This window comes from Phodopus roborovskii, unplaced genomic scaffold (genome assembly GCF_943737965.1).
Source record: "Phodopus roborovskii unplaced genomic scaffold, PHOROB, whole genome shotgun sequence".
Taxonomy (NCBI): domain Eukaryota; kingdom Metazoa; phylum Chordata; class Mammalia; order Rodentia; family Cricetidae; genus Phodopus; species Phodopus roborovskii.
Window position 1 is genome coordinate 1,933,525 of NW_026125264.1, and position 24,036 is coordinate 1,957,560.

General features: G+C 47.4%; 1 protein-coding gene across 1 annotated transcript in view; it reads right to left on the bottom strand.

Moving 5' to 3' along the window:
* Positions 1–16,772, bottom strand: part of Efcab8 (EF-hand calcium binding domain 8) — a 62,591-nt gene extending 45,819 nt beyond the window's left edge. The window contains exons 1-8 of the mRNA XM_051192938.1: positions 16,634–16,772; positions 14,421–14,472; positions 12,073–12,238; positions 8,363–8,481; positions 7,859–7,962; positions 4,302–4,437; positions 2,834–2,939; positions 173–257 (exon numbers count right to left, since the gene is read on the bottom strand). Coding sequence (XP_051048895.1) covers positions 173–257; positions 2,834–2,939; positions 4,302–4,437; positions 7,859–7,962; positions 8,363–8,481; positions 12,073–12,238; positions 14,421–14,472; positions 16,634–16,644 — 779 coding nt within the window. The 5' untranslated portion in view covers positions 16,645–16,772. The remainder of the gene's footprint in view (positions 1–172; positions 258–2,833; positions 2,940–4,301; positions 4,438–7,858; positions 7,963–8,362; positions 8,482–12,072; positions 12,239–14,420; positions 14,473–16,633) is intronic.
* Between the last annotated feature and the right edge of the window lie 7,264 nt (positions 16,773–24,036).

Consider the following 24,036-nt stretch of genomic DNA (forward strand, 5'->3'; position numbering starts at 1 on the left):
GTAAAGATGGCTCTGAGAGTAGAGGGACTGAACAAGTCCAGGGAGAGAAGCAATAAGGGGTAATACGACAATGAGCTCAGAGCCAACTCTTCCCGGTGCTCTCTGGGGTCCCAGCCCCCTTCCCAGTGACATGGTAGCTGCCAAGACCCTGTCCAACTCCTGTGAGACTTACCAGTAGTCCATGACCATGACACAGCTATCCAAATCAATAAAGGTGAAGGCCCGGACACATTTGTGGTTACTGATATCAAAGAACTCTGGGAAAGAGAAAAGAGAGGGACATACAGAGCCGAGAGCCATGGCTCAGGCTTGGGAGGTTCTGGCAGTGGCAGGCAGCCTCCCAGCACTCCCTGCCACCTCTCTGGCCCTGTAGCCCACCCCACCCCACCCCCACAGCAACCAAGAGCAGCAGAGCTGAGAGCAACCACTCGCCGAGCCAAGATCCAGCTGCAAACTATGCTTTGAGCCCACTGCAGCCAGAACAAAAGCCTAATGCAGACCACGGCCCGAAAAGTCCTTTAGGATCAGACCCTCCACAGCCCAGTGTACCTTCCGTATCCGAGAGAGCACCTCTGTGTCTCCCCCTACCTGACCTATGGCCCCATACAGCAGCAGGCTCTAAGCATGCCAGCCTTTTGCCTCTGTAGATATGTCTCCCTGTTGTCTGCCACACCCTACTTTTCCCACCTTGAATACCCCAGACCAGCTCAGAGGCCCCATCTTAGAAAGGCTTCCCCCTCTTCAGCTGGGCCTGGCTAGCTGCCTGTCAATCTCCCTCACCACCTTCATCTCTGCCTCAAGTTCATTTCCCTTTTATTTGACTGCAGGAGCTGCCTGGCCTGAGTGCTGTGTGAAGGCAGGGAGCATGTTTTACATGGCACCTGCGGGGTCCTCAGCATCTAACACAGCAGTCAGGGCTCCACTTTGCTGAGTAACTATGGCTGTGATGCACAAAGGAAGAGACAAGTTCCAAGCCCTGGGAAATGTGGGTAGCGGCCAACTTCTGGCCCCTGTGGCTTCTGCTAGTCCACCCATGTGTGAGTCCTTGCTGGTGTTTAGAGCAAACAGAAACAAATAGGTCTGCCCCCCATCACTCACCACCCCTCCTCAGGGCTAGAGCTGGGAACCCCAAGCAGATCAAAGACCAGGCTAGCTCACAGCATGCAGGTAAATATGAAGAACAGATTTTAGGGTGGCTTTATGCAGCCCCCGACCCCCATCCCTCACTGTCTGGAACCAGCCTGCCAGGCTGGTCTTTTGAAACATTATTTTCATCCTGCCCAATAAGCCTTCCATGGAGCCCTGATGCACAGCTGCTGCTGACTAAACCCTACTCCCTTCAGGCAGCCCAGTCAGTCTAATGAGGCTGAGGAGCAGCCTCCCACATTTGAATGACAGGCCCTCAAGTGTCTGCTCCATACAGGCCCAGCCATCCTAGAAGGGCTATGAGTCACAGAGCAGGGCTAGCTGAGCCGACCACATAGGTCAAGGTTCATGCTGGTGACCCTCTACCCTTGACCAAGTGCTCTGAGCAGACCACATCTGTTCAGTCAGCAGAGGTGAAGGCATGAGGAAATGGGGTTAGATTCTCAGGATTGAGGATGAAGGGAGAGAACACTAGGAATCATGGGTAGCAACCAGCTCCTAATTGCTCAAGCCCTTGCTTCTCTAGCTGTATCACAGTCTGTCCTTTTGGTAAGGACAGCATTGGCTAACATATACCAAGCATCTCATACATCCAATCACTAACACACACTCACCCTAGTGATATGGAGCATTGCCCCTGCTTTTCCTCTGGGTAGATCAAGGCCCTCAAAGGTAAAGTAGCTGCTCAAAATCACACACCTACTGAGTGGCAGGACTGGAGTTGAAACCTGGGCACTGGCCATTTCGGAACAGCCACTCTCCAGCCTTCTATTTAGCTCTGCACCATGGGCCATGGGGGACACACAGGAATGTCCTCTCCTTGATGATCTGACCAATTGAACCCTTTATCCATCCACCCACCTACCCAGTGCCACTAAGCCTCTAGATGTCACCAAGCACTGAGATGTGAGTGAAGCAGACACAGTTCTCACTGCCTGAGCTCCAGGACAGAGGAGAAGGCAGACACCAAAGACTCTCACTGACATAATATATGATCACATTCTGAGAGGCACCTGACTTGGACTAGTAGGTCATGGAAGGGCCTCTGCAAGAAGTAATGCTGTGATGAATCAAAGGAAAAGTAGAAGCTCTGGCTAGGATGGGGAGAGGTGTGGGAGGTAGGGTAAAGTATGCAAATTGACCCACAGTGCCCATCAGAGATGGCAAGAGAAGGTCACAGTATCCTCAGCACAACAGGAGGAGAGTCCAGTCCAAGGGAAACGATGGGCAGCCGGGGCCAGACTAAGGCCCCTCCCCTAGCCTGTGCTTCCTGAAGGTTTTCTTCAGGGAGACATTTCACAAGCCTATTGGTAGCTATAGAGGGACCTTCAGAGGAAGTGAGCTAAGCACGAGGAGGCTTCAGGACTATCCCAGTGACAGCTAAAGATAGCCTGGACTGAAGGCAGCAGGACACGAAGGTAAAATCAAGCTGGAGACTGGCAAGGGCTGTGGTTCACAATTTGAACTGCTCAAAGCTTGTAGACATTCAGCATTCACAGAGCACATCTGCCTACAAAGCAAGACCAACACCCAGTGCCCCTTAAAGCACACTGCACTCAGCGGCCCTCACTACCCAACAACATTCCCAGAGGACTCCCATTCACACTCAGCCAACAGATCTGTCTCAAGTGCAGCTCCACCACTCACTAGAAGCCGAGGGTAGGCCTGGAGAGCCCCAGGGACTCACCTATCTTCAGCTCAGTTGAGGCAACTGCAATGAGGTTCATGTTGTGTATACATACCATGTCGACAACCCACATCTGCTGGTGGCCCAACTGCTGGGTCTGGGTTAGCTGGCAGAAGAAGAACAGAGCCTCAGGCCATAGGTTATTAACAGAGTGCAGAGGTACAGGGACCTTTCGTGCCACACTAGGTCCCAGAGCAAGCATGGTCCTGGCATGCCAGCACTAAAAGCAAAGCCTTGACTAAACTCCTCCAGGCTATTCCCTCATCTGTAAAATGGGCCTAACAGTCACCACCTTCATGATCTCAGTCACTTAAGGCCAGACCCACTTCCAAAGCCTCCCGTCCTAAGAGGCCTACAATCTATCCCAAGCCAGCTCCTTCAGGAAGAACCTCCACAATTCTCAGGACTTCCCAAGGAGCCTTTCTCTGTCTCTTTGGGCTCCCAAGCTCTGTCCCCTGAGGGGCCATACAGGTGACCATACAGCACTCACTGCCAAGAGATCAGGCTGCCCACTTCCACACACAGGTGGAGAAAAGCAAGACAATGTATGCCAGAAACCACAGGCTCAATAATGCAGACGTGAAGACACACAGAGAAGCCCCCAATAGTCAGGGAACCTCTACATACCCTAGCCCCATCCAAGTCTCTTCCCCCACAAGGACTGATCCTGCTGCAATGTAAAGCATTGTGTGGCTACACAGTGTGAACCCCTTCACACTGCTGATAGTGTTCTCTGAAAGCCTTACTAGGGAGCCCTGGAAAGCAGGCCTTTCCTTGTTTGCTGCAGGATCCTCCACTAGCCTGGCAGCATCAAATACACAGCAGAGATTTGCCTGACTGTGTCATTCCTTACTATACTAGGCCATGAGCTGATAGCAGAAAGCCCATGATGATACTGGCTTATATTCATTTAATATAAGCCAGTGATAAATGCCTTGATCTGCTCAAGCAAAACCCATGATCCATACTATTAAGTTCCCCTTCAACTCTGAGAGGGGCTACTACTCTAGGTCTCTTTGGGCATACAAGGAATCAGAGACATCTCAGCCAGCATCTCACAACTGTTGTATGGTATAGCTGGGACTCTAACTCTGGTATTTAGGCCCCAGAGCCCATTATTTCCTGCCTGGACCAGACAGAGGTTTCAATTAGCAGGACTTAGGGACAGTGTGGATAAGACAGTGCAAGGACAGAAAGCTGGACACTGGCACAGAGGCTAGAGGGTAACACTCACTGAGATGGGGACTCCAGGGACACACTCCCTGAACAAACTGCTTTGGGGGTGCCTAGTAGATATCCAAGCTTAGTAGGTGACAAGTATGAGGCTCCAATAGTAAATTCAGAATATTGACCCAAGCCCTGTGATTTCAATGCCAGGTTGCTCAGATAATAAATGCCAACCAAGGATGAATCCACTCAGGGTGCCACAACAGAGGTTCTCCACCAATCCCATGAGTATCCTACTCACCCGATAGGAGCTCATCATTGAGAAGGTCTCAGACCAGAACTGCAGGACCCCGTCTTTGGTGACAGTCAGGAAACACCCCATCTTTTTGAACCGTTGGATTAAAAAGGCCACTTTCACAACCTCACTCCCATGGTGCCTACAAATGGCAAGAAGCAAGCATACAACTCAGAAAGAAAGTATCTGCATGAACCAAGAGCCACAGAAGAGGCAGAACAGAGGCTAGCGGGGATAACACACACACACACACACACACACACACACACACACACCAAAAAAACTGTAGGTGGCTCCAGGGGACATGGGACTCTGCCCTTTCTCCAAGTAGACTTTAACTGGATCAACAAAGACCACAAGAAAATGAACCCCAATAGAGGATAGGGTGTGGTTCAGTGGTAGACTGTCTACCTAGTGTGTGCGAGGCCCTGGGTTCCATCCAGAAAAATAACCCTGGGTTCCATCCAGAAAAATAACCGACTGCAATACAGCATGAGATAGACTCTAAAGTTGAGCTCTAGAAATAGCCAGCCAGGTCCCTCACTTCGTAGACACAGAGAGTGGAGATCTTCAGAGCTTCTTCCCAGGAGAAACAGCCCACAGATGGCAAGCAGGGTAAAGCTTGTGACAGATACCTGAGAAATGGTACTTTCTAGCCATTGCCTTCATGCTCTGGGGCAAAGAGGGGAGTAGAATAAGGCAAGAGTAGACCAAGGGGTAATGAGGCGCAGGGCTCTGTGCACTGAACTCCTTATGGCCAGAATACTGAACACAGCAAACAGTTCCTGGGCAGGCCTGGCCTTGCAGACTGTTACCCACAGCAAGCCTTCCAAGCAAGCCTCCATGCTACCTGCCAGTGGCTGCTTTCCTGCCCCAGTGCCAACAAAGCCAGCTCTCTGGCTATTAAAGCTCACACTCCCCCATCATCTGCCCATCTTGGATCATGGTAGCTTGGAACAGGTCACATCACTTACAGAGAGTTGCATCCCACCCCAATCCCAACAGAGCTAAAACTTAAAGCCTAGTGCTTTCATCCCTCCTCCAGAGCCTTCAGGTATGAGCTGACCTGAGGCTTAGGGGGAGTCTACGCACAGTTCCACAGAGGAACAGGGGCATGTGTGTCTAGCTATAGGTCTCCTTGTCCCCTGTCATCAGCTTACTTCACTGTACTGAATGTGTCCAATATTTCCAAATGTCTCTCTCTGTCACTTCAACCCTGCCCTTTTCAGCAGGACTGAAGACCGGGGGAATAGAGATGTGAGGCCTGACTCTAACAAAGCCCTGGGAATAGCATCTCGGGGAGGTCTGCTTCCTCAGTGCGCTGACTGTGCCCCTCCCTTTCTGGACAGTGAAAGGATCAAAGAGGATGGTGTGTTGGGTGTGTGCTCAACCTAGACTTGGTAAGGTGAGCCGGCTTTTAAAAGTCACCCTCTCATAAAATTAACTAAGCATTGCCTGGCTATTCTGGCTACTTTCTCTATCAGATCAGAGATCCCCCTGGGTTTGTAAGCTATAGAAATAAATGAAAGCAAATACAGAAAAGGCTTCCTAAGAATTCTGTGTCCTAGATTTTAAACATTCTTGAGATTGGAAGAAACAGAAAGACCAGTGAAGGAGAAGCTAAGTGTTCATGTCAAAATTACAGTTATAAAATCTCTCGTTATTCATATTTAATTGGCTACTCCTCAATTAACTCCCAACCATATTTCTTTTTACAAGCTACTCTTCTATGATCTCCATTAAACAGCCCTCTCCACTGAAGCTTCAGGCTGCCCAAGGCAGAGACAACCTCTAGATCTTGCTTTTCCACAGCCTGCACTGGGTGTGGCTCATTGAAGCAGGCCTGCCTACAGCCTGCTCTCATCAGACCACAAATGTGGTCACTAAACTGTGCACCACAGGAGCTGGCACCCTGGCCACACAGCTCAGGCTGCCAGTGCTCCGACCCAGGGTGGTTCCATTGAAGGAGAAAGGGCCCACAGGCAGCCCAGCTCAACAGCCCTGGAGGTAGAGGGCATTCGATAAGCCAGTGGTTCTCAACCTGTAGGTCATGATCTCTTCGGAGGTCATATGATTCTTTCACAGGAGTCACACATCAAATATCCTGCACATCAGATATTTACATTGCAATTCATAACAGTAGCAAAATTATAGTTATGAAGTAACAACAAAAATAATTTTATGGTTGGGGGTCACCACAGCATGAGGAATTGTGTTAAAGGGTCACAGCATTAGGAAGGTTGAGAACCACTGTAAGCCAACAAACTGCCCCTTGTCCTTAGGGTGTTAGAGGGAAGAGCATCACTGGGGGAGACAGAGCCACAGTATAGAAAGGAAAAGGTTAATAAGAGTTGAGACATGCCATTCCAAAGCATGGCACTTTGGACATTGAATATTTTCAGCTGAAGGTGTTTAAGAAGCAGTTGCCATCATAAGACCCCAGGTGGGAACAATGTCCTATATACTGGGCTGGTCTCCAACTCATCATGTAGCTGAAGGGAACCCTGAAATTATGATCCTCCTGCCTCTAGCACCTGAGTGCTCTGGGACTGCAGGTATGTACCATCACTCACAGCCACAACCTTGCTTCTGAAAAGCCAAGGATACAAAGAAGACTAGGGACGGGCAGCCTGGCTAAGTCTCCTCCAGTTATTACACCAACTCCTCCCTCCTTTGCCCTAATTTCCCCGAGGCACTGGGGATTTAGATCAGTTGAAGGAGTGCTTGGCTAGCATGCATGGCGCCCTGGATTTGATCCCCAGCATTGCATAGAACTAACTGCATACCTATAATCCAAGCCCTCAGGAAGCAGAAGTAGTAGGATCAAAAGGTCAAGTGAGTTGGAAGCCAGACTAGGATGCATGAGGTCAAGATCAAATCAGCAATCTCCCCGTAACTTTCCACTCTTGGTTCAAACCTAGCACAGAAACTCTTGGGACTTACAGCTTCTAGCACTTTCACTTCTCTAGGAAGGTTCTCATGAAAATGTAAAATGTACTAAATAAGTATACATGGTGGGCTGCTACAGAAGCCCTCCAAGGCCAAGTAGAAGCCATGCAGAAAGGGACCACAAGCCGAGTAGCAGGGCAGATGGAGCCAAGCTAGAGCCACTATGTTCTACCTTCTCCTGAGGGTCAGCAAGGCCTCACGCGGCCTCCACAGCTTGGCCAGCTTCCTCCCTGTCACTTCACAGGGGACCCCCAGCTGCACATATGTGAACCATCTGTGCCTCTGAGGATGACACTACCAGACTCAGCACTGGCCATACAGAGAAACGAGAGAAACTGGAGTGTGCAGAAAAGGTGGGGAGAGTACTTAGAACAGCATCACCACTTACTGCCTGTTAGCCTAAGCAAGCCCTCGGGCTGGCCTCTCTGAGCCTTGGCTGTGGAAAGGGGACAAGCCACCTACCTTTGTCATTGTGACCACCTACAGATTGTGAGGGGCCATCCGGCACCTTGGTTAAGCCAGCAGAGTGACTCATGGACTGAGGAGGGGGCTCCCTGCAGGCCTGGTGCCAGCACTTTTTCATCATACCTCAGCTTCAGGGAAGAGGCTCTTACAGGGGGATGATGGTCATGGGAAGGTGGAAGTGTAGGCGGTACTGACTCTTCCTCATCTCCTCCTTGCCCTGGAACTCACGCATCAAATAGTCCACATACTTTTGCTGTCTCAAAAAGACAAAGCAAAGGAAAGAAGGTATCGGCAGTGGTCTTGATGTTTGCCTGGCATACAGTGTCTTTCTTTGTTCCCCTACAGCCCCCTACACCAGGAGGGAATGGCTCTGAAGTACAGGCAAACTAGCTGTACCTCAGGTGTGAATGCTTGATGGGAAGGTCTCAGTGTGAGAGACAATGAGCAGACCTCACAGAAGTCTCGGGGGAGACTCCTCACAGACACCAAACTCCCCTCTGCCTAGCTATTGCCCCAACTGGTACCAGAATCCATTTTGACTTTCTGATTCTTGATGCCTCCCATCTTCAAGCCTCTGCTTGCTCCACTGAGAGGTCCAGACTGAACCTTCTAGCATTTCCCAACTTCCTGTGGCAGTGGGGCACCTTCCTTACCCAGGTGACAAAGCCATTGCAGTCTGAGTCCACCTTCAAGAACAGCACCTCCAGCATCTCCTCTGACATGCTGCTAAGCATCATCTTCATGACCTTAATGAAACCATCCTTGTCCAGGGCTTCAAGAGAGAACACCAGTGCTTGGTCACAAGTCACTCGGCCCTCACAGGCCACAGGCTGCAGGCACCCCACTCCAGACACTCTCTCTGTTACCTGCCTGTGATTGTCAGTTGGACCCCTCAAGGGAGGCAGGTGGGAGAACTCCAGCCAGAGGTGTGATGCCTTAGGAGGCAGCCCCTCCCCAAGCCCTCCCATCAGTCCCCAGCTTGGCCCCATTTGCCCTTCCCTCAAGGCCCCAGCATCCACCTTAGCACAGGCTAGCTGATTCCTGATGCTTCCACGATCACCCAATTGTCTTTCCCATCTCATCGGCACACGCAGTCATTTGTCATGAACACCTGCCACTGTGTTGACCCCACAGCAGGAGGCAGGGTGGACAGAGGTTCTCAAAAGACCAGGCCCCACTTCTGATCAACAACCCTCCACAGACCAGAGGCAGATGGTGAGCAGTGACCTCCGCATGGGGAGAGAGAGAGGTATAAGCAGCCACACAGGGGGAGAGACACAGCAGGTTCCACATTGTGGATCTGAACCTAGGGCCTCACACATGCTTGACCACTAAGCTGCTCCACGGTATGGTAAATACATCTTTTTAAAGCAATTTGTGAAAATAAAAACTTTCAGTCAGGTATGATGGTGTATGCCTGTAATTTCAGCATGTGGGGTGGCAGAGTCAGAAAGTTCAGAGTTCAAGGCCAGCCTGGGCTACATGAGATCCTGTTTCAGAAAAACGTAACAATATAATAACAGCACACTTTGCCTAGAAGGGGTGAGGGTGAAGAAAGGAAGAAGGCAAGGTAAGCATAAAAGGCTTCCCTCTGAGCTGGGTTCAAGTTTGAAAGGTGTCAGTTGGCCCTAATTATAATTATTGCCTTTAAAAATCACTTCTAAAACCCCTTCAAATACTGGAACCCTTACCACAGCCAGAAGGTCATGCAGTATCTTGGCCTTTTCAGGAAGAACCATCTTCCACCATGTCCTCCATACTCTGTCCCCCCCCCCTTGCCCACCTTGGGGCCTTCCACAGCTTAGCTGGCCCTCCCTGCAGTCCAGGTCATTCTTTCTACAAGGATGCCTTCCTTCCTAAGGACCATCTGAAGAGGCTGTTATCCCCACTGCCAGACAGTCTTAGTTGTCTGACACAGGCACTGTCTCTCACTCCGCCATGACCTCTAGAAGTACACAAAAGCCCTTCTGTCATCGGTTCTGGGCACTCCATGGACACTAGTCCCTGAGTGTTTCTGTGGGCATCAAGAAGTGCCAGTTCGGCATTCTATGAATGCTGACCACATACGGGGGACTCTAAGGAAACAGGCCACCTGCCCAAAGTCAACAGCCAGTAGGTTGGTAGTGACAGACAAACTTCAGCATCTGGCCCCAGATGCTCATGGTCTTCACACCACCCTGCCCACTGCTGTACAGCCATTGCCCCTGTCACACTAGACTGATGGTAAAACAAAAGCCTGAGTAACATGTACTTGCTTGAAAAAATGTCCATCTCAAGTATGTAAAGCTGGGGCCAAGAGATTTACATGTTGTAAGTAGTGCTCTATTTCCATGCCCATGGTGACAATGACAGTTTAAGAGCACTGCAGAGAGATAGGCAAAGCAAAACTGCCTCTGCACTTACAAATCCTCAGAAGAAGGGAAGGAGGTCTCTTCAGAGCCCCGGGCCTCCCACGATGCAAGAACTCCCTGGCTTGGAGGACACAGGGCGAACAGGAAGGAACCAACATGACCTTGCTCATCCAGCCACCAGTGCTGGTGTCCAGGGGCCTAGGAAACGTTAGGGCACCCATGTTCTCAATAGCCTTGTTGAAAGTGTCAAAAAAAGGAAAAGCAGCCTGATTTCCAAACCTTCCATCAATATGGAGGGAATTTTCCTCCCTCAAAGTAACATCATGGCCAGATGTTTAAAAATAAAAAGCTCAGGTTGACAAGTCAGTTTAGTGGTGAAGCATTTGCAAGTAGGGGGATAGAGTTCAATCCCAGGAACCTACATGTAAAGCCAGACATGGCAGCACATGCCTGTAATCCCAGTCCTAGGCAGGGCAAAGCCTGCTGGATCCTGGGGCCTTGCAGTCCACCAGCCTTGCCAAAACAACAAGCATTGGATCTGGTGAAGAAACCCTGTCTCAAATAAGATGAAGAGCAATATAAGAAGATACCCTGGTATCAACTTCCAGCCTGTTCCATATGGGCACACACACACTGTCTCTGTCTCTCTGTGCATCTCTCTCTCTCCCTTTCTCTCTCTCTCTCTCTCAAGAGTGTGTCTGTGAAACTCAAATGAACAGGAAAGTAGGTGGGCTGGGTACTAGCACCCATAGTACCATTGCAAAGGGCAGAAAAGAAGGAGAAAGGTCTGGTATGCTTAGGGTGTCCCCAGGACATTATTTACAGCCCACAGGATGTAAATAAGTGAACCAGAGGGATGGCTCCAATCACGGAAAAACTCTTGGACCCATTAGTAAGGCTTGCCTAGGAGGCTCCAGGGCGCCACACCAAGTCCTTCAGACATTAAAATGATAGGGAAAAGAAGCATCCTGCAATAATGTACACAACCCCAACTTAGGGCTTTTCACTTTACGGAGGTGTAAATGCAAACCCATTTAATTGCTGTTTCTTGCTTTCATGAGATATCTCACACTTTATTTCAAAATGTGCATTGTGTTAGCTGATTTTACCCAGCCTGGGTAAGTGTTCTGAATACATCTGGGTAAGGGAGGCTAAGCTAGTGTTTGGTCAGCCGGTGTGAAACCCTTCCTCAGCTCAGAATATTTTCAACTTCAAATTAGTATCTGAAGAGTAAGATTAGAGATATTTACAGAGGCCCCCCCAGGATGGGTGGGCCCTGATGTTCACATCCTCCTGTGATCCCCTCCTGCTTAGTGTGAGGCCTTTGACTTGCTTTCAGACAACAGGGTATCACATCATTGCTTACAGCCCCATGACCGTGAGATTGTGATACCTGCGACTGTTGCTCTACCTTTGGCTCAGCCTTGTCAGCTGCCATGTTGGTGAATCTCACATGGCCAGGCACTGTAGGGTAGCTTCTGGGAACTGAGGGCAACAGTCAGAAAAAAATGAAAGGCCTCCCTACTACAGTCGAAAGGATTTGAATTCTGGAACAATGTGTATGAGCTTAACATAAGTCCTTCCTGAGTCTAGCCCCTGATGACACCATGGTCCAGATGACTACAAAACTGCAGTATTTGGGGGTCCTGGGCAGGAAGGCAGCTCAGCCCTGTCCTCGCTCCATACCCATGGTAACTACGAGATCACAAGCCCAAGTTGGGTAAAGTCACAAGTTGGGGCAACTGTCATATAGCAGTTAATAACAAACCACAGACTGAAAATGCTTAGAGAGAAACACACCAAAATACAACAGGATAGACTTGGGTATCCAGGCTAGTGGGATTTTAGAAACACCTTAGTTCCCAAGTAGCTTTCAATATCCTTGTACCACTTACCCAGATATAAACAGGACACCAGACATAACAGTGTTGCCCAGGTGTGAGCCCTCCATACACCCCAGATACCAGGTCCTGAGCAGGAGTTTCAGAGACCATTCTACAGTATAGCTGTACCTCCATTCTTATCTGTCTCCTTCTCAAACACCTTCTGTAGGTCTGCCAGGTGCATCTCAGTAAACTGCTGAGTCCTTTGGTGGACAACACTGCTCTGGCTAACAGTGCTTGTCAGGGCCAGAGAATCAGAAGTCTCCTTGTCCTGGGATTCATGTGGAGGGGCCAGCTGGAACAAATATGACCACAAGAACTAGACACTAAGACAGTTAGTTCCCTGAGTCAAATGTTTGCTGGCATATCTCATTTACAAGGTAAACCTCTGTGAGTGTTGCTCATTGACGGAAGAAGTAAGGCTTCTTTACTCTTTCTTACATGTTTTAATCCTATGAAGATGCAGAAGGGTCTAGAGTCTTTCTTGTGATGGTGGAGGTAACCATTGTTCTCTTATGGATGCCATGTTTGGGTCAGCAAGGTCAGAGGACACAGGCTCCTTTTTCTGTTTTGTTTTAACTTTTTGTTTGTTTTGTTCATTGAGACAGGTTCTCAACATGTAGCCCAAGCTGGCATTGACATTCCCCTGCCTCAACCTCCCAAGTTGAGTCTGTCACCCCTCCTAGCTTAGAATGCTCTAAAGGACTTCAGTCCCACCAAAGGGGCAAGCATGCTTGGGCTCCTATGAAGGTCCACAAATTCCCTCATGATCTACACACGCTTACTGAGCACCAGACACTGTGGATCCAAACAACAAGGAACAGAGCAGAGAATCCCGCCTTCACAAGCCTGATGGAGTGGACACTCTTACCATCCACCCAAGGCCCGTTAGGAACACCGGAACTGTCTCAGCCCTTCCCTCTCCTTCCTGTGCCTTCTTAACGTTCCTCTTGTCCATTCTTCTTGATATCCATCTCCCAACCCCTGTCCTACCCCAAACACTGACTTATGGCAGGCACAAGCACAATGATCAGCGTCTGCCCTTCCTTTCCAGTCCATCTCTCAACATTGATACCAGTCATCTTCCTAGGAGGCAAATATGGTCATGACTTTTACACTCCATGGCTGCCCCCTCTACCTCCGATTCCTGAGCATAGCATTGTCTCAGTCTAGCTTTAACAGGCTTCCTCCTTTCAAGGCACACACCAGGTCCCAGACTGTACCCCACCACTCCAACACAGCACATGCTCTACTTCTTAGCTTGTACACTATGCACAGCACTGCCCGCCTACCCCACAGCTAAAAACCCCACTCTATCAGCGTTTTCTCCGAGGAGCTTTTTCTTTACCTTGGATTGAGAGCCGCCACTGCCACCCCTAACATTTCACCAAGCTCTCATCATTTCTACCACTCTAGGGCATCTCCAAATGTGGACAGCAGGCATGAGAGGAAGCATGGGGCTGCAGAGCTCTGAGTCACAATTACATCTGGCTCTCCCACTTACAAGCTATTTTATCTTGGGCATTTCGCATCACCTCTCTGAGCCACTGATTTCTTCACCTGAGGAGTAGAAATCCACAGCCTGCAGAGTTCTGAAGACCTAAACGGTACATGAAGCCCAGGAAAGTGGCTTTACAATAAATAATGATGATTCTTGTGCGTATCTCTGAGTGAGATTCAAGAAGATGAGGGTGTATTCCGTTCATATTTGCATTATCTCTGTATTTCCTGTCCCATGCACTTTACAGATAACGTGACATATATCTGGCTTAATGATAACTTATATAACCCACCTCACCATTATCACCACTTTATTGAGCAAAATTTAGTATAGGCTATATACAGTGAATTGATATCCTCATGTGTGTGGTATCTGGCCCATGCTGAGCCCTCAAAGAAGCCAAGCTAAATGTGTGTCTACGAAAGCACACATCTGCAATCCCAGCCAGCACCTGGGATGCTGAGGCAGGACTGCCACAAATATGAAGCTAGCCTGGGCTTCATAATGAAACCCTGTCTCAAAAATAATAATAAGTAACTAAATTTTTTTTAAATACAGCTGGGCGTGGTTGTGTGTGCCTTTAATCCCAGCACTCTGAAGGCAGAGGCAGGCAGATCTTTGTGAATTTGAGGCCAGCCTGGTCTTCATAATAAGTTCCAGGCCAGTCAGAGATACACAGTGAGACACTATCGCAAAAACAAAGCAAAATATTAGGGCTGGGGATATAAGACAGTGAGTGGTACACTTGCCTAACTTACTTGAGTTCTGGGCTCAGTCCTCAGTGTGGGGGATGGTGAGGAGAGGAAAAGAGGGAATAGGAGCCTGCTTGTTAGGCACATCTAAGTTACCACTTGGCCCTATAAATAATCTAAGTACGCAAGTCTGGTGCAAAAGCTAGTGGACTTGTATGGTGGCAAGTGACACTTTGTGTGGTTCCCAAATGTCCTCTTCCTTCTTTACTCTGTCGCTTTCTTACCTTTTGAGGCTGAGGGTTCTCTCCTAACTTCTCAGAAGACATTAGTCTTGACCTAGAATGGGTAATCACAGCTGCTTTAAAAACAAGTCTGCAGAACTGACCTAGCCCAGCCCAGTAGAAAAGGTCAAAGGAATAATGGCTGCCCCTTGTCCACAGCCACTCCTAGTAAGTATTCCATGAGCAGCGCCTTTTCTAGAGAGACCTTCCTTCCCTAAGTTTACAATGATGCCTTCCTGAATTGATGGAAAGGGGCTGACCCACTGAAGCCATGAAGTTTCTCAAATTGCTTTACTCCTAGAAAATTTGGAGGGGCTTAGCCAGTCATGTGCTGGTCCCAAGAACCATTCAACTGAGGAGAAGGACATCCATAGGTAGACACACATCTAAAGTTGAAGACATAACCTTCCACTACATACAGCCTCCAACATCCTCCAGGCAGGACCCTGGGACTTTCTCCAATGAGATCAGATGAGAACACATGGTGGGATCTCACTCTTCCATGTCAAGGGCATGTTTCTAATGAAAGATCAGTGCTATGCTAAGATTTTGGGGCATGAGACCAGCAGGGTCCCCAGCCCTGATGAGAGTTGAGGGGCATTCTCAGAGAGCAGAATAGCCAGCTAAGAAAAATAAGAGACTGCAGTACCCAGGGGACTGACCAAATAAGTCACACGGCTGGACCATAAGATCCCAGGAGGCATCAGGAAGAGAGGGAAAAGTGGAAAGAAAATAGCGAGGAGAAAACCAAGGAGAACGCAAGAACATAAGTATCTGGCTTAGGAGACTGAATTCCTGGGATGAAGGGCACTGGAGAAAGTTCTCAGCACAAGAGGGAAGACCATGGGGAGGAAAACTGAAAACTGGCAAGAAGGTCCTGTCCAGTGGTGTCTCAACAGCCCATGAAGAAAGACCAGGAGAAGACAAGAACCCAGGGGAAGGGCTAGAAGCCAAGCCCCATGGTAACTAAGGGAAATGGCAGAAGCTTCTCCAGAAAAAGGAGCAGGGAGGGAAGGGGGCATGAAGCAAGTCATGCTAACCACTCAGCTAGAAATAAACTCAAATGTCTGGAAATTGGGGGACTGGTAAGCTTAGAGCATAGACACATTTAGGGGACAGAAAAGAAAACACAAAAGACAACTAGGATGTGGTAGTGTGGGGGAAACCCTGGAAACGGCAGAAAAGGGAATCTACAAAAGTAAATTTATTTATAAGTACATTTCTATTAAATATATGAATGTGTATGTTGGCACATACATTTTTAAAAAATGCCTATTAGGGCTGGAGAGATGGCTTCATCAGTTAAAAGCATTGACTGTTCCTACAAAGGATCCAGGTTCAATTCCTAGCACCCAACACAACAACTCACAACTGTCTACAACTACAGTTCTAAAGACTCTAATGCCATCTTCTGACCTTCTTGGACACATGTGGTACACAGACATACATGCAGATAAAACAATCATACACATAAAAATACATTTTTAAAAAATAAAAAAGGCCTAAGAAGGCCTAAATTTAATGTCAGTTATCTGTGGCAGATTAGAGAGTGGGAGGGAGAGAGAAAATGACCTCCTCATAACAGAACAAAGGGAGAAGGTGGCCCCTACACACTGTTCATCCACATCCACCCTCCCTCCCACTGCATGGAGCCCTCCCCCCTTCCCCACAAAGTACCTTGGGGAGGCAAATGTTGACAGAACCAGATGGGTGAGGATGAATATTTAGTGCTGGCAGCAGTAGCAGTGGTTTGTGTCTAAGCAACACTGAAGAAACAACACAACTGTCCAGAAGAAGTTTGTGAGCAGCGGGGGGGGGGGGGGGGGGGGCAGGGCCAGCTCCTACCTAAGAGCTTCCCACTGGATGAAGGGAAATAGCTCAGCAGGAAGTGGGGATGGGAGAGTGCCCCAGCATGCCTTGGGCAGCTGTCACGGGGAAATAGGGCCTCACTTGGGTGATGGATAATGTCTGCCTGCATCTGCCACTGCACTAGGTTCCAGATCCCGAGTGAAGGCAATGTGGATAGGCCCCAATTCCTGTCCTACTTCCTCTACCCCACCGGACTTGCCCAACTTATTTGAAAGCACTAGGTAAGGTGGTGTGGAAGTGCCTGAGAGCTCCAGCTGGTGACAGTTTGGCCAGGGGACATCCTGGGGTCTAAACATTGTCTGCAGTAGCCATGTCTGCTGCTGTTGCCAGTTCAGACAAAAGGTTACCTTGTCAGCATGGAGAGGAGGTTTATTAGACCTCTTTTAGGGACAGGGGCGCACTCCCAGGCTGCACTGCGAAAAGGCTGAAGAGCAGAGCAGTACCGAAGGGGGACCCCAGATTAAGAGCCCAGAGAACAATGTCCCCAAAGGGCTCAGGAGGCACAGGCTTTGTGGGACTGAACGTTAACCTCGTCTGGGAAGGCGGGCAAATGTGCGCGTGGGTAGGAAAGGCGCTGGGATTGAGGTTGGATGAAAACTGCTTCCTCCCCCACGCGGCTGGAAGCAGAGCCCAGCAGCTGGTGGGTGGGAATAGGTAGGAGGGGCGGGGCTGTGGGAGGCGGGGCTGGGGGTAGGCAGCAGTCTTTCTTGCTCCTTAGCCCACGACTCTGAGATGGTTACTTCTAATTTTTCCGTTTGGAGAGTTTGCCCCTTGGTCTTCTCCCTGAAGCTGAGGTAGTTTTGCAGGTCTTGGCAGGGCCCTTATTTTTGATCCCCTTTGGTTGGTCAGAGATCTCTTCAGTGTTCGCACTTTGCTGGGCTCCATCACTCCCACCAGTAGATTGCCAGACTCACCCAAAGCTGCACTGGCCTGCCTTCTCAACCTTTTACAGCTCGGAGGCCAAGGGCTGACTGGGCTGCAATTTCTACTGCCACTGGCTCATCTTCCTTCTCTGTGAAGCCACACAATGCCAGCTGCGATGTGCACACTGGTGCCCACCTGAGGCAGACGGAGCTCAATGATGAGGACTGGCTGGAAGCAAGTGCAAATGCCTTCTAAGTGCCACACCAGTAACAGAAGTGAACCAATTAGATCTATGCTTTTTGTTAACTTGGTTTTAATTTTCTAAGACAAGTTCTCATGTAATCCAGGTGGCTTAGAACTCCCTTTATAGCCAAGGGTGGCCAGATATGACTTGATCCTCTTGCCTTCACCTCCAAGGTGTTGGAACTATGTATATCCACCACCACACACACCCTCTAATTTTTTTTTTAAAGATGGGGGGTCTGACAGCAATCCTTAGGATTTACATGGCATGGGCAGGGTGGTTGGTATTGAGTCCTAGTGCTCAGAGAATGAAATAGGGGGTAGCTCTGGGTGGCCATGACTCCTTGGCTTCTGGAATCCTCACCTAGTCAAGTAGGACACAGCCAGGGATGAGACAAAGTAGGATTCCACCAAAGCTCTGGGCCCAGGGCAGGCCTGATCTGCCTAAAATTTAACAGAACATTATACAAACTATGAGTATGGGGGGTGAGGAATGGAAGGTCTTCTCCCCAAACAACAGGACCTTGTCAGAATGGAGACAAACTTTGGATCCCTTTTAGGGACAGGGGCATTCTGCCAATTTGGATTCCCAGGAGTCAAAGACTAACAGGGAGTTCTATAAAAAGTCTGCATTCAAAAGCAAGTAGATCACTACACTTGCATGAAGCCAGCAAGCTTGTATATGCTTATAAACATTAAGCTTTGTGTTGTCCTGAAGCTTTAGCTAATCTCTAGGGAATAGAAATGAAACTTGGTACTTATCTAGCATATATGAAAGCAGTATGTTCAGTCCCCAGGCTTAGGGGTTTGAGTGAGAATGGCCCCCATAGGCTCATGTATTTCAATGTCTGGTTGGTAGACTGCTTAGGAAGGGTTAGGACGTGTGGCCTTGTTAGAAGAGATGTCACTGAGCGGTGGGCTTTAAGATTTCAAAACTACCACACCAAGCCCCAGTCTTTCTCTCTCTGCCTTCTGCAACTTATGGATAATATGTAGGCTCTCGGCTCCAGCAACAGGCTTCCTGCCACAAGGGAAATGGACTAACCCTCTAAAATTGTAAGCAAGCTCCCAATTAAATGTTTTCTCTTATAAGTTCCCTTGGTCATGGTGTCTCTTCACATTCAAGAGGTAAAAAGGCAAGAGGATAGTAAGCTCAAGGTTATCCTCAGCTGAAGGCCTGCCTGAGCTACATGAGACTATGTCTCAAAAAAATAAAGAGTACCAGTAATGATGGAGGTAAATGGCATCTCTCAGTGCATCTATAATGATAGCTATGTATAATCTAAATCAAAACATGAGAAAACGACAAGCTCAGACTGCAGGACACTTTATAACTGGGCCAGTGCACTCCAATGTCAGTGAACATGGCTGTACTCCAGCACTTGAGAGGCTGAAGCAGAAAGATATGTGATTTTTAAAGCCACCATGGGCAACATAGCCAGCTCCAGGATAGCCTGAGCTACACAGAAAACCTACAAAAAGCAAAAGGCAGAAAGGAAATCAAGTCTTGCTGTTCAAAATTGAGGACTTGAGCTCAGACCCTCATATAAAAGATTGGCATTGAAGGACACAAAGGTGACCCCAGAAACACAAGAGGGCCCCAGCGGCTTGCTAGCCAACCTGTGTAGCTGAAACAGAATGGTCTGGGTTCAGTGAGACCCTGTCTCAAAACCTAAGGTGGAGAGAGATAGACGACAACCAACATTGCTTGACCTTTGTCTCCAGAGGTGTTCACGAACATGTACAAGCATGCATGAACATTCATACACACATGTACAAGCACACATGTGCATGCACGTACTCTCTCTCTCTCACACACACACACAGGGTCTGCCATGTTAAAACAAAGCAGCTAAGAAACTACTGTAGTCTGAAGATGGTTCAAGGAACCTAACAACTAGAAGTAATAAATACTCTAGGGTCCAACAATGGGTGAAAACAGATAAAAGGGTTCTATGTAGCTATTGACTGTGTTTGTTTTCTAGTCTTTTAAGAATCACGTATTGCTTAGGAAACACACATAATTATGTACTTTCAAGGGTAAAGAGACATGAGGTCCATAACTTGTACCAAATGGCTCAACAAATACAAACAAAGCAGCAGATCAGGGCAATATTCACAATCTGAGCAAAGGGGAGTTCTCCATGCTATTCTTCCACTAGTGTGTGAGGACATGCTGGTGTGTGGCTATGTGCTTAGTATATGGCCAAGCACTGGTGTGAGCAGCTGTGCATGCATGCCTGAGGAGGCCAGGGGACAGCTTTGGGTGTCATTCCTCAAATGCCATAACCAGTGAGACAGGGTTTCTCACTGACCTGGACATCACCAAGTAGGCAGCAGACCCAAGCCTGTCTCCACTTCCCCAGCACTGAATTGTAAGTATATGTCATCATGCTTGGCTTTTTTTTTTTTTTTTTTTAATGTGGGTTCTAAGGATCAAACCGAGAGCTTGCACGCTGCATGCAAGGCAACATTTAGCATCTAAGCCATTCCCCAACTCCTCAAGACTAAGCTTTATAAGAGACATATGTCTAAGTGACAGCTCGTGGTAGCAAGGATGTGAAGCAAGGGAAACACGCCTCTGTTACTAGTGGGGTTGCAAACTTAAACAGCCACTATGAAAATCAGTATGACAGACCCTCAGAAAGATGGAAATTGATCTACTTCAAGATTCAGCTATATTGCTCTCGGGCATATACCCAAAAGATACTTCATCTTACCACAAGGACACTTGCTCAACCATATTCACTGCTGCTCTATTCATAATAGCCAGAAACTGGAAACCTAGATGTCCCTCAACAGAAGAATAGGCAAAGAAAATATGGTACATTTACACAATGGAGTATCATTCAGCTGTTTAAAAAAAAATGATATCATGAAATTTGCAGGCAAATGAATGGAACTAGAGAAAACTAATCCTGAATGAGGTAACCTAGACCCAAAAAGATAAACATGGCATGTATTCAATTATATCTAGATATTAGCTATTAAATAAAGTATAACCAAACTATAATTCATAGATCCAGAAAGGACAGGCATAGGGGAGGAGACTTGGGGAACACATGGATCTCCCTAGGAAGAGAAAATAGATATTATGGGAGGAATGGAAGGTGAGGCATGAGAATGGGATGATCAGGTGGGAAGGCAGAGGGGAAGATGGGCTTGAAGGAGGGAATGAGGGGAGAGACAGCTAGAAATGAAGGGCATTTGAGGGGTAGTATGGAATGACTCCTAAAGATATTCTGCTATACTCATAAATCAGTGCCTTATTTCAGCCATCATCAGAGAGGCTTCCTCCTGCAGCAGATGAATATGAATACCAAAACCAAAAGCCAGACATTATTCAGGGACACCTTGGAACACACAGCTCTAAATGAAATGTCTCCATCAAATCCTTCCCAGCAGAGTTCAGGGAATTCTGCAGAAGAGGGGGCAGGAGTAGGGGAGACAGAGGAAATAGAGGACACCAGAGAAAGGCACAGCTCTTATGAACTCATGCTGAAGCAGCAAGCACAGGGCCTACACTGTTCTGCACCAGGTCCCCTGAATATATACTATAGCTCTCTCTCAGTACTTTTAAAGGACTGACTCCTGGATGTATGAACAAATAGGTCTCTGGTTCTTGTGTCTGCTCTTGGAGCTTTTTCTATTGAATGATCTTGTCCAACTTTTTCTCCTCCTCCTCCTCTTCCTCCTCATCCTCCTCCTTTTGTTTTTCGAGACAGGGTTTCCTCTGTGGCTCTGGAGACTGTCCTGGAACTAGCTCTTGTAAATCAGGCTGGTCTCTAACTCACAGAGATCCACCTCCCAAGTGCTGAAATTAAAGGCATGTGCCACCACTGCATCTTGTCCAACTTTGCTATGTTTTTTATCTTATTATATTTCATTTTGTTAGAAAAAAAGAGACATATATATGTCTTTAACTAGGAGAGAGAGCATAAACCTGTGGTCATGAACCGAGGCAAAGCACCAAGTGGAATTAAAGACCTCTCAAACAACAGAGACCACTCAAAAGAAATGGACACAGGCTGGAGACACAGCTCAGTGGAGAGCACTTGCCTATCATGCATGGAGCTTTGCATTTCATCCTCAGAACCAAAGAGAAAAGAAGATCAAAGAAGAAATGAAGGTAGAATGGAGAGGAACTTGAAGTCCAGAGGGAAGGAGGGAACAGGCAATTCAATTTATATTTAAAATCAAAGAGCAAGTAAGATCCCAAGTCATAACCACTGCTTTTAACACACCGAGATCTGCTCAGAACAGACTGCAGAGGGGAAAGGAGGGTACAGATCCCGAGGTAGGGAGCATGATAGCAGCACAGAAGGGAGTAACTGACATGATACATTGTAATTGTTAGGTATGCAGTTGTAGGGCAGATGACCCAAGGCTAAGGACATTTGTCCCAGAAATGAAGAGATGCTTCTGGTTTCCATTCAGTCCCTGGAGCCAGGCAAATGACTCTTAAGGCCAATTTGCAGAGGACATTCAACCTGACCCAATTTGATCTCCACAGCTAAAATTGGTGGCTGGCAGATAGCAATCAGTTTGCAATGCTCACTTCCTTTGTAACCTCTTGGCAGCGATCCCTGAGTCCACAGCAGTCAAATTTATAGCCAGGGAATTAAGGAAATTCCATACAAACAACATGAAGGTAACATCAGAATCTAACCCATAAACCAGAAACACACAGCCATTTTCACCCAGTTTGAGACTTTTTATTGATGAAATTGACTCACAGGGGGCAATAACAGCACCAAGAGCCAGGACAAATGTGAATATAAAGCAATCCATAGGACACACACCGGCCCAGGGAGACTCTCAAGGGAACCATGGGACATGTCAGGGAGTCCTATGGTAATGCAGGTTCACCAAACCAAAAAGGCCAACTTGTTCCCCCAGTTCAGAGAATAAAACTATGTCACCTACTTCTGCATCAGCCCCAATTATTTAAGAAGCAGGCAACAAGAGCATTACATACAAGATGGGGGACAAGCTGGACTTGCTATCTTCATCATGGCATAAGTGCCAGAGCCAGCTGAAGGTAGGGCCATGGATTCCAGATCTTCAAATCTGACTATAAGGAAATGGACGTTACCAAACTGTCAAGACACCACCACCAGTCAAAACTACCTCCCTGGACCTAAACAGAGAACATCAACACACCAAAAGTAATACCACCCATTTCATTTCACCTTAACAGGACAAAGGTCACATTGCTGGATAGGAAAAGTCAAGTGAATGAATAAGCTATCAAAGGGGGAGGGCATGAAAATCCTTTCAAATAGTTTAGTTAGATGAATAATAAACTATACATTTTTATTTTTATTTATTAGAACTGGGAGGGTGTGAATCAGTGGTTAAGAGCACTAATTGCTTTTCCAGAGGACCCAGGTTTAATTCCTACCGCCTACATGGTGGCTCATGAACGTCTCTCAATTACAATCCCAGGGAATCCCATGCCCTATAACATCTCCTTGGATACTACATGAACATGGTGCACAGACATATATGCAAGCAAAACACCCATACCATAAAACAAAACTGTGTGGCCTTTGGGGGTTGGCATACAAGTGGAAGACAGAGGTTAACTTCCAGTAGTTGGTTTTCCTCTCCATCATGGGTTCCCAGGCTTGAGCTCAGGTTGTCAGGATTCTACAACACACATCTTTACCTGCTGAGCTATCTTACTGGCCTGAAGCTAGAGATTTTCATAGTAAAAAACACTAGGTTGATGTTTCTCATTGGTTTTTGGTTTTGTCCCTATAGAATGATGATTCTTGTGACAGTTTCTACTTTTTTTTCAATGACACACATTTACTAATTTAATAGTTCGTTTTTTATAGATCCTATTTTCAGTATTTTTAATAAAGCTAAAATATGCTGGGAGATAATTTTCCCCTTCTCTGGAAGAACAATGGGGTGCTGGAGACATGGACCAGGTTACAGTGAATTCATTTCTTTAAGGGAAAGTTCAAAAGAGTCAAAATATGATCAATAGCTCAGGTTTTTAAAAATGAGGGAAGGCATTTAGAAGGAAAATGTAGATAAGTCTCAGCACATTGATTCAGGAAGTTCAAGGCCTACTTGAGATGAATCCAAGCATTACAATCTAGAGAATATCCTCTACAATCTATTCAATGACATGCTGACAACTGAAAGGGATGCAATAGAGCCCTCAGGCAGGCATGAACCACAGCAGATCCGACCCTCAGGACAGCCAGTTCCTCACTCACAAGGCAACAACAATATGCTCCCTCACTGTGGATTCTAAAATGTCAAAACTCCATCTTTCAGCTCTATGTAATTTGCATTTTATAATATGCAAGCCAGGCATGGTGGTACACACGTGTAATCCCAGAATTTGGAGGACAGAGGCAAGTAGATCTCTGTAAGCTCAAGGCCAGACTAGTTTACATAGCAAGTTCCAGGTCAGCCAGGGTCAGCCACATATCAAAAATAAAATAAAATTATTGAGGTGTGAGGTAACACCAACTATAGATCCATACCTGCCTATAAAATGAACACATGAGTTACCATCCTCAAAAGTAGTTTAAAATTTCAAAGTGAAACAGCACTCATGGGGCTAAACATGTAGTTTAGCTGGTGGAATGTTTGCCTAGCATGCATGGGTTTGATGCTGCAT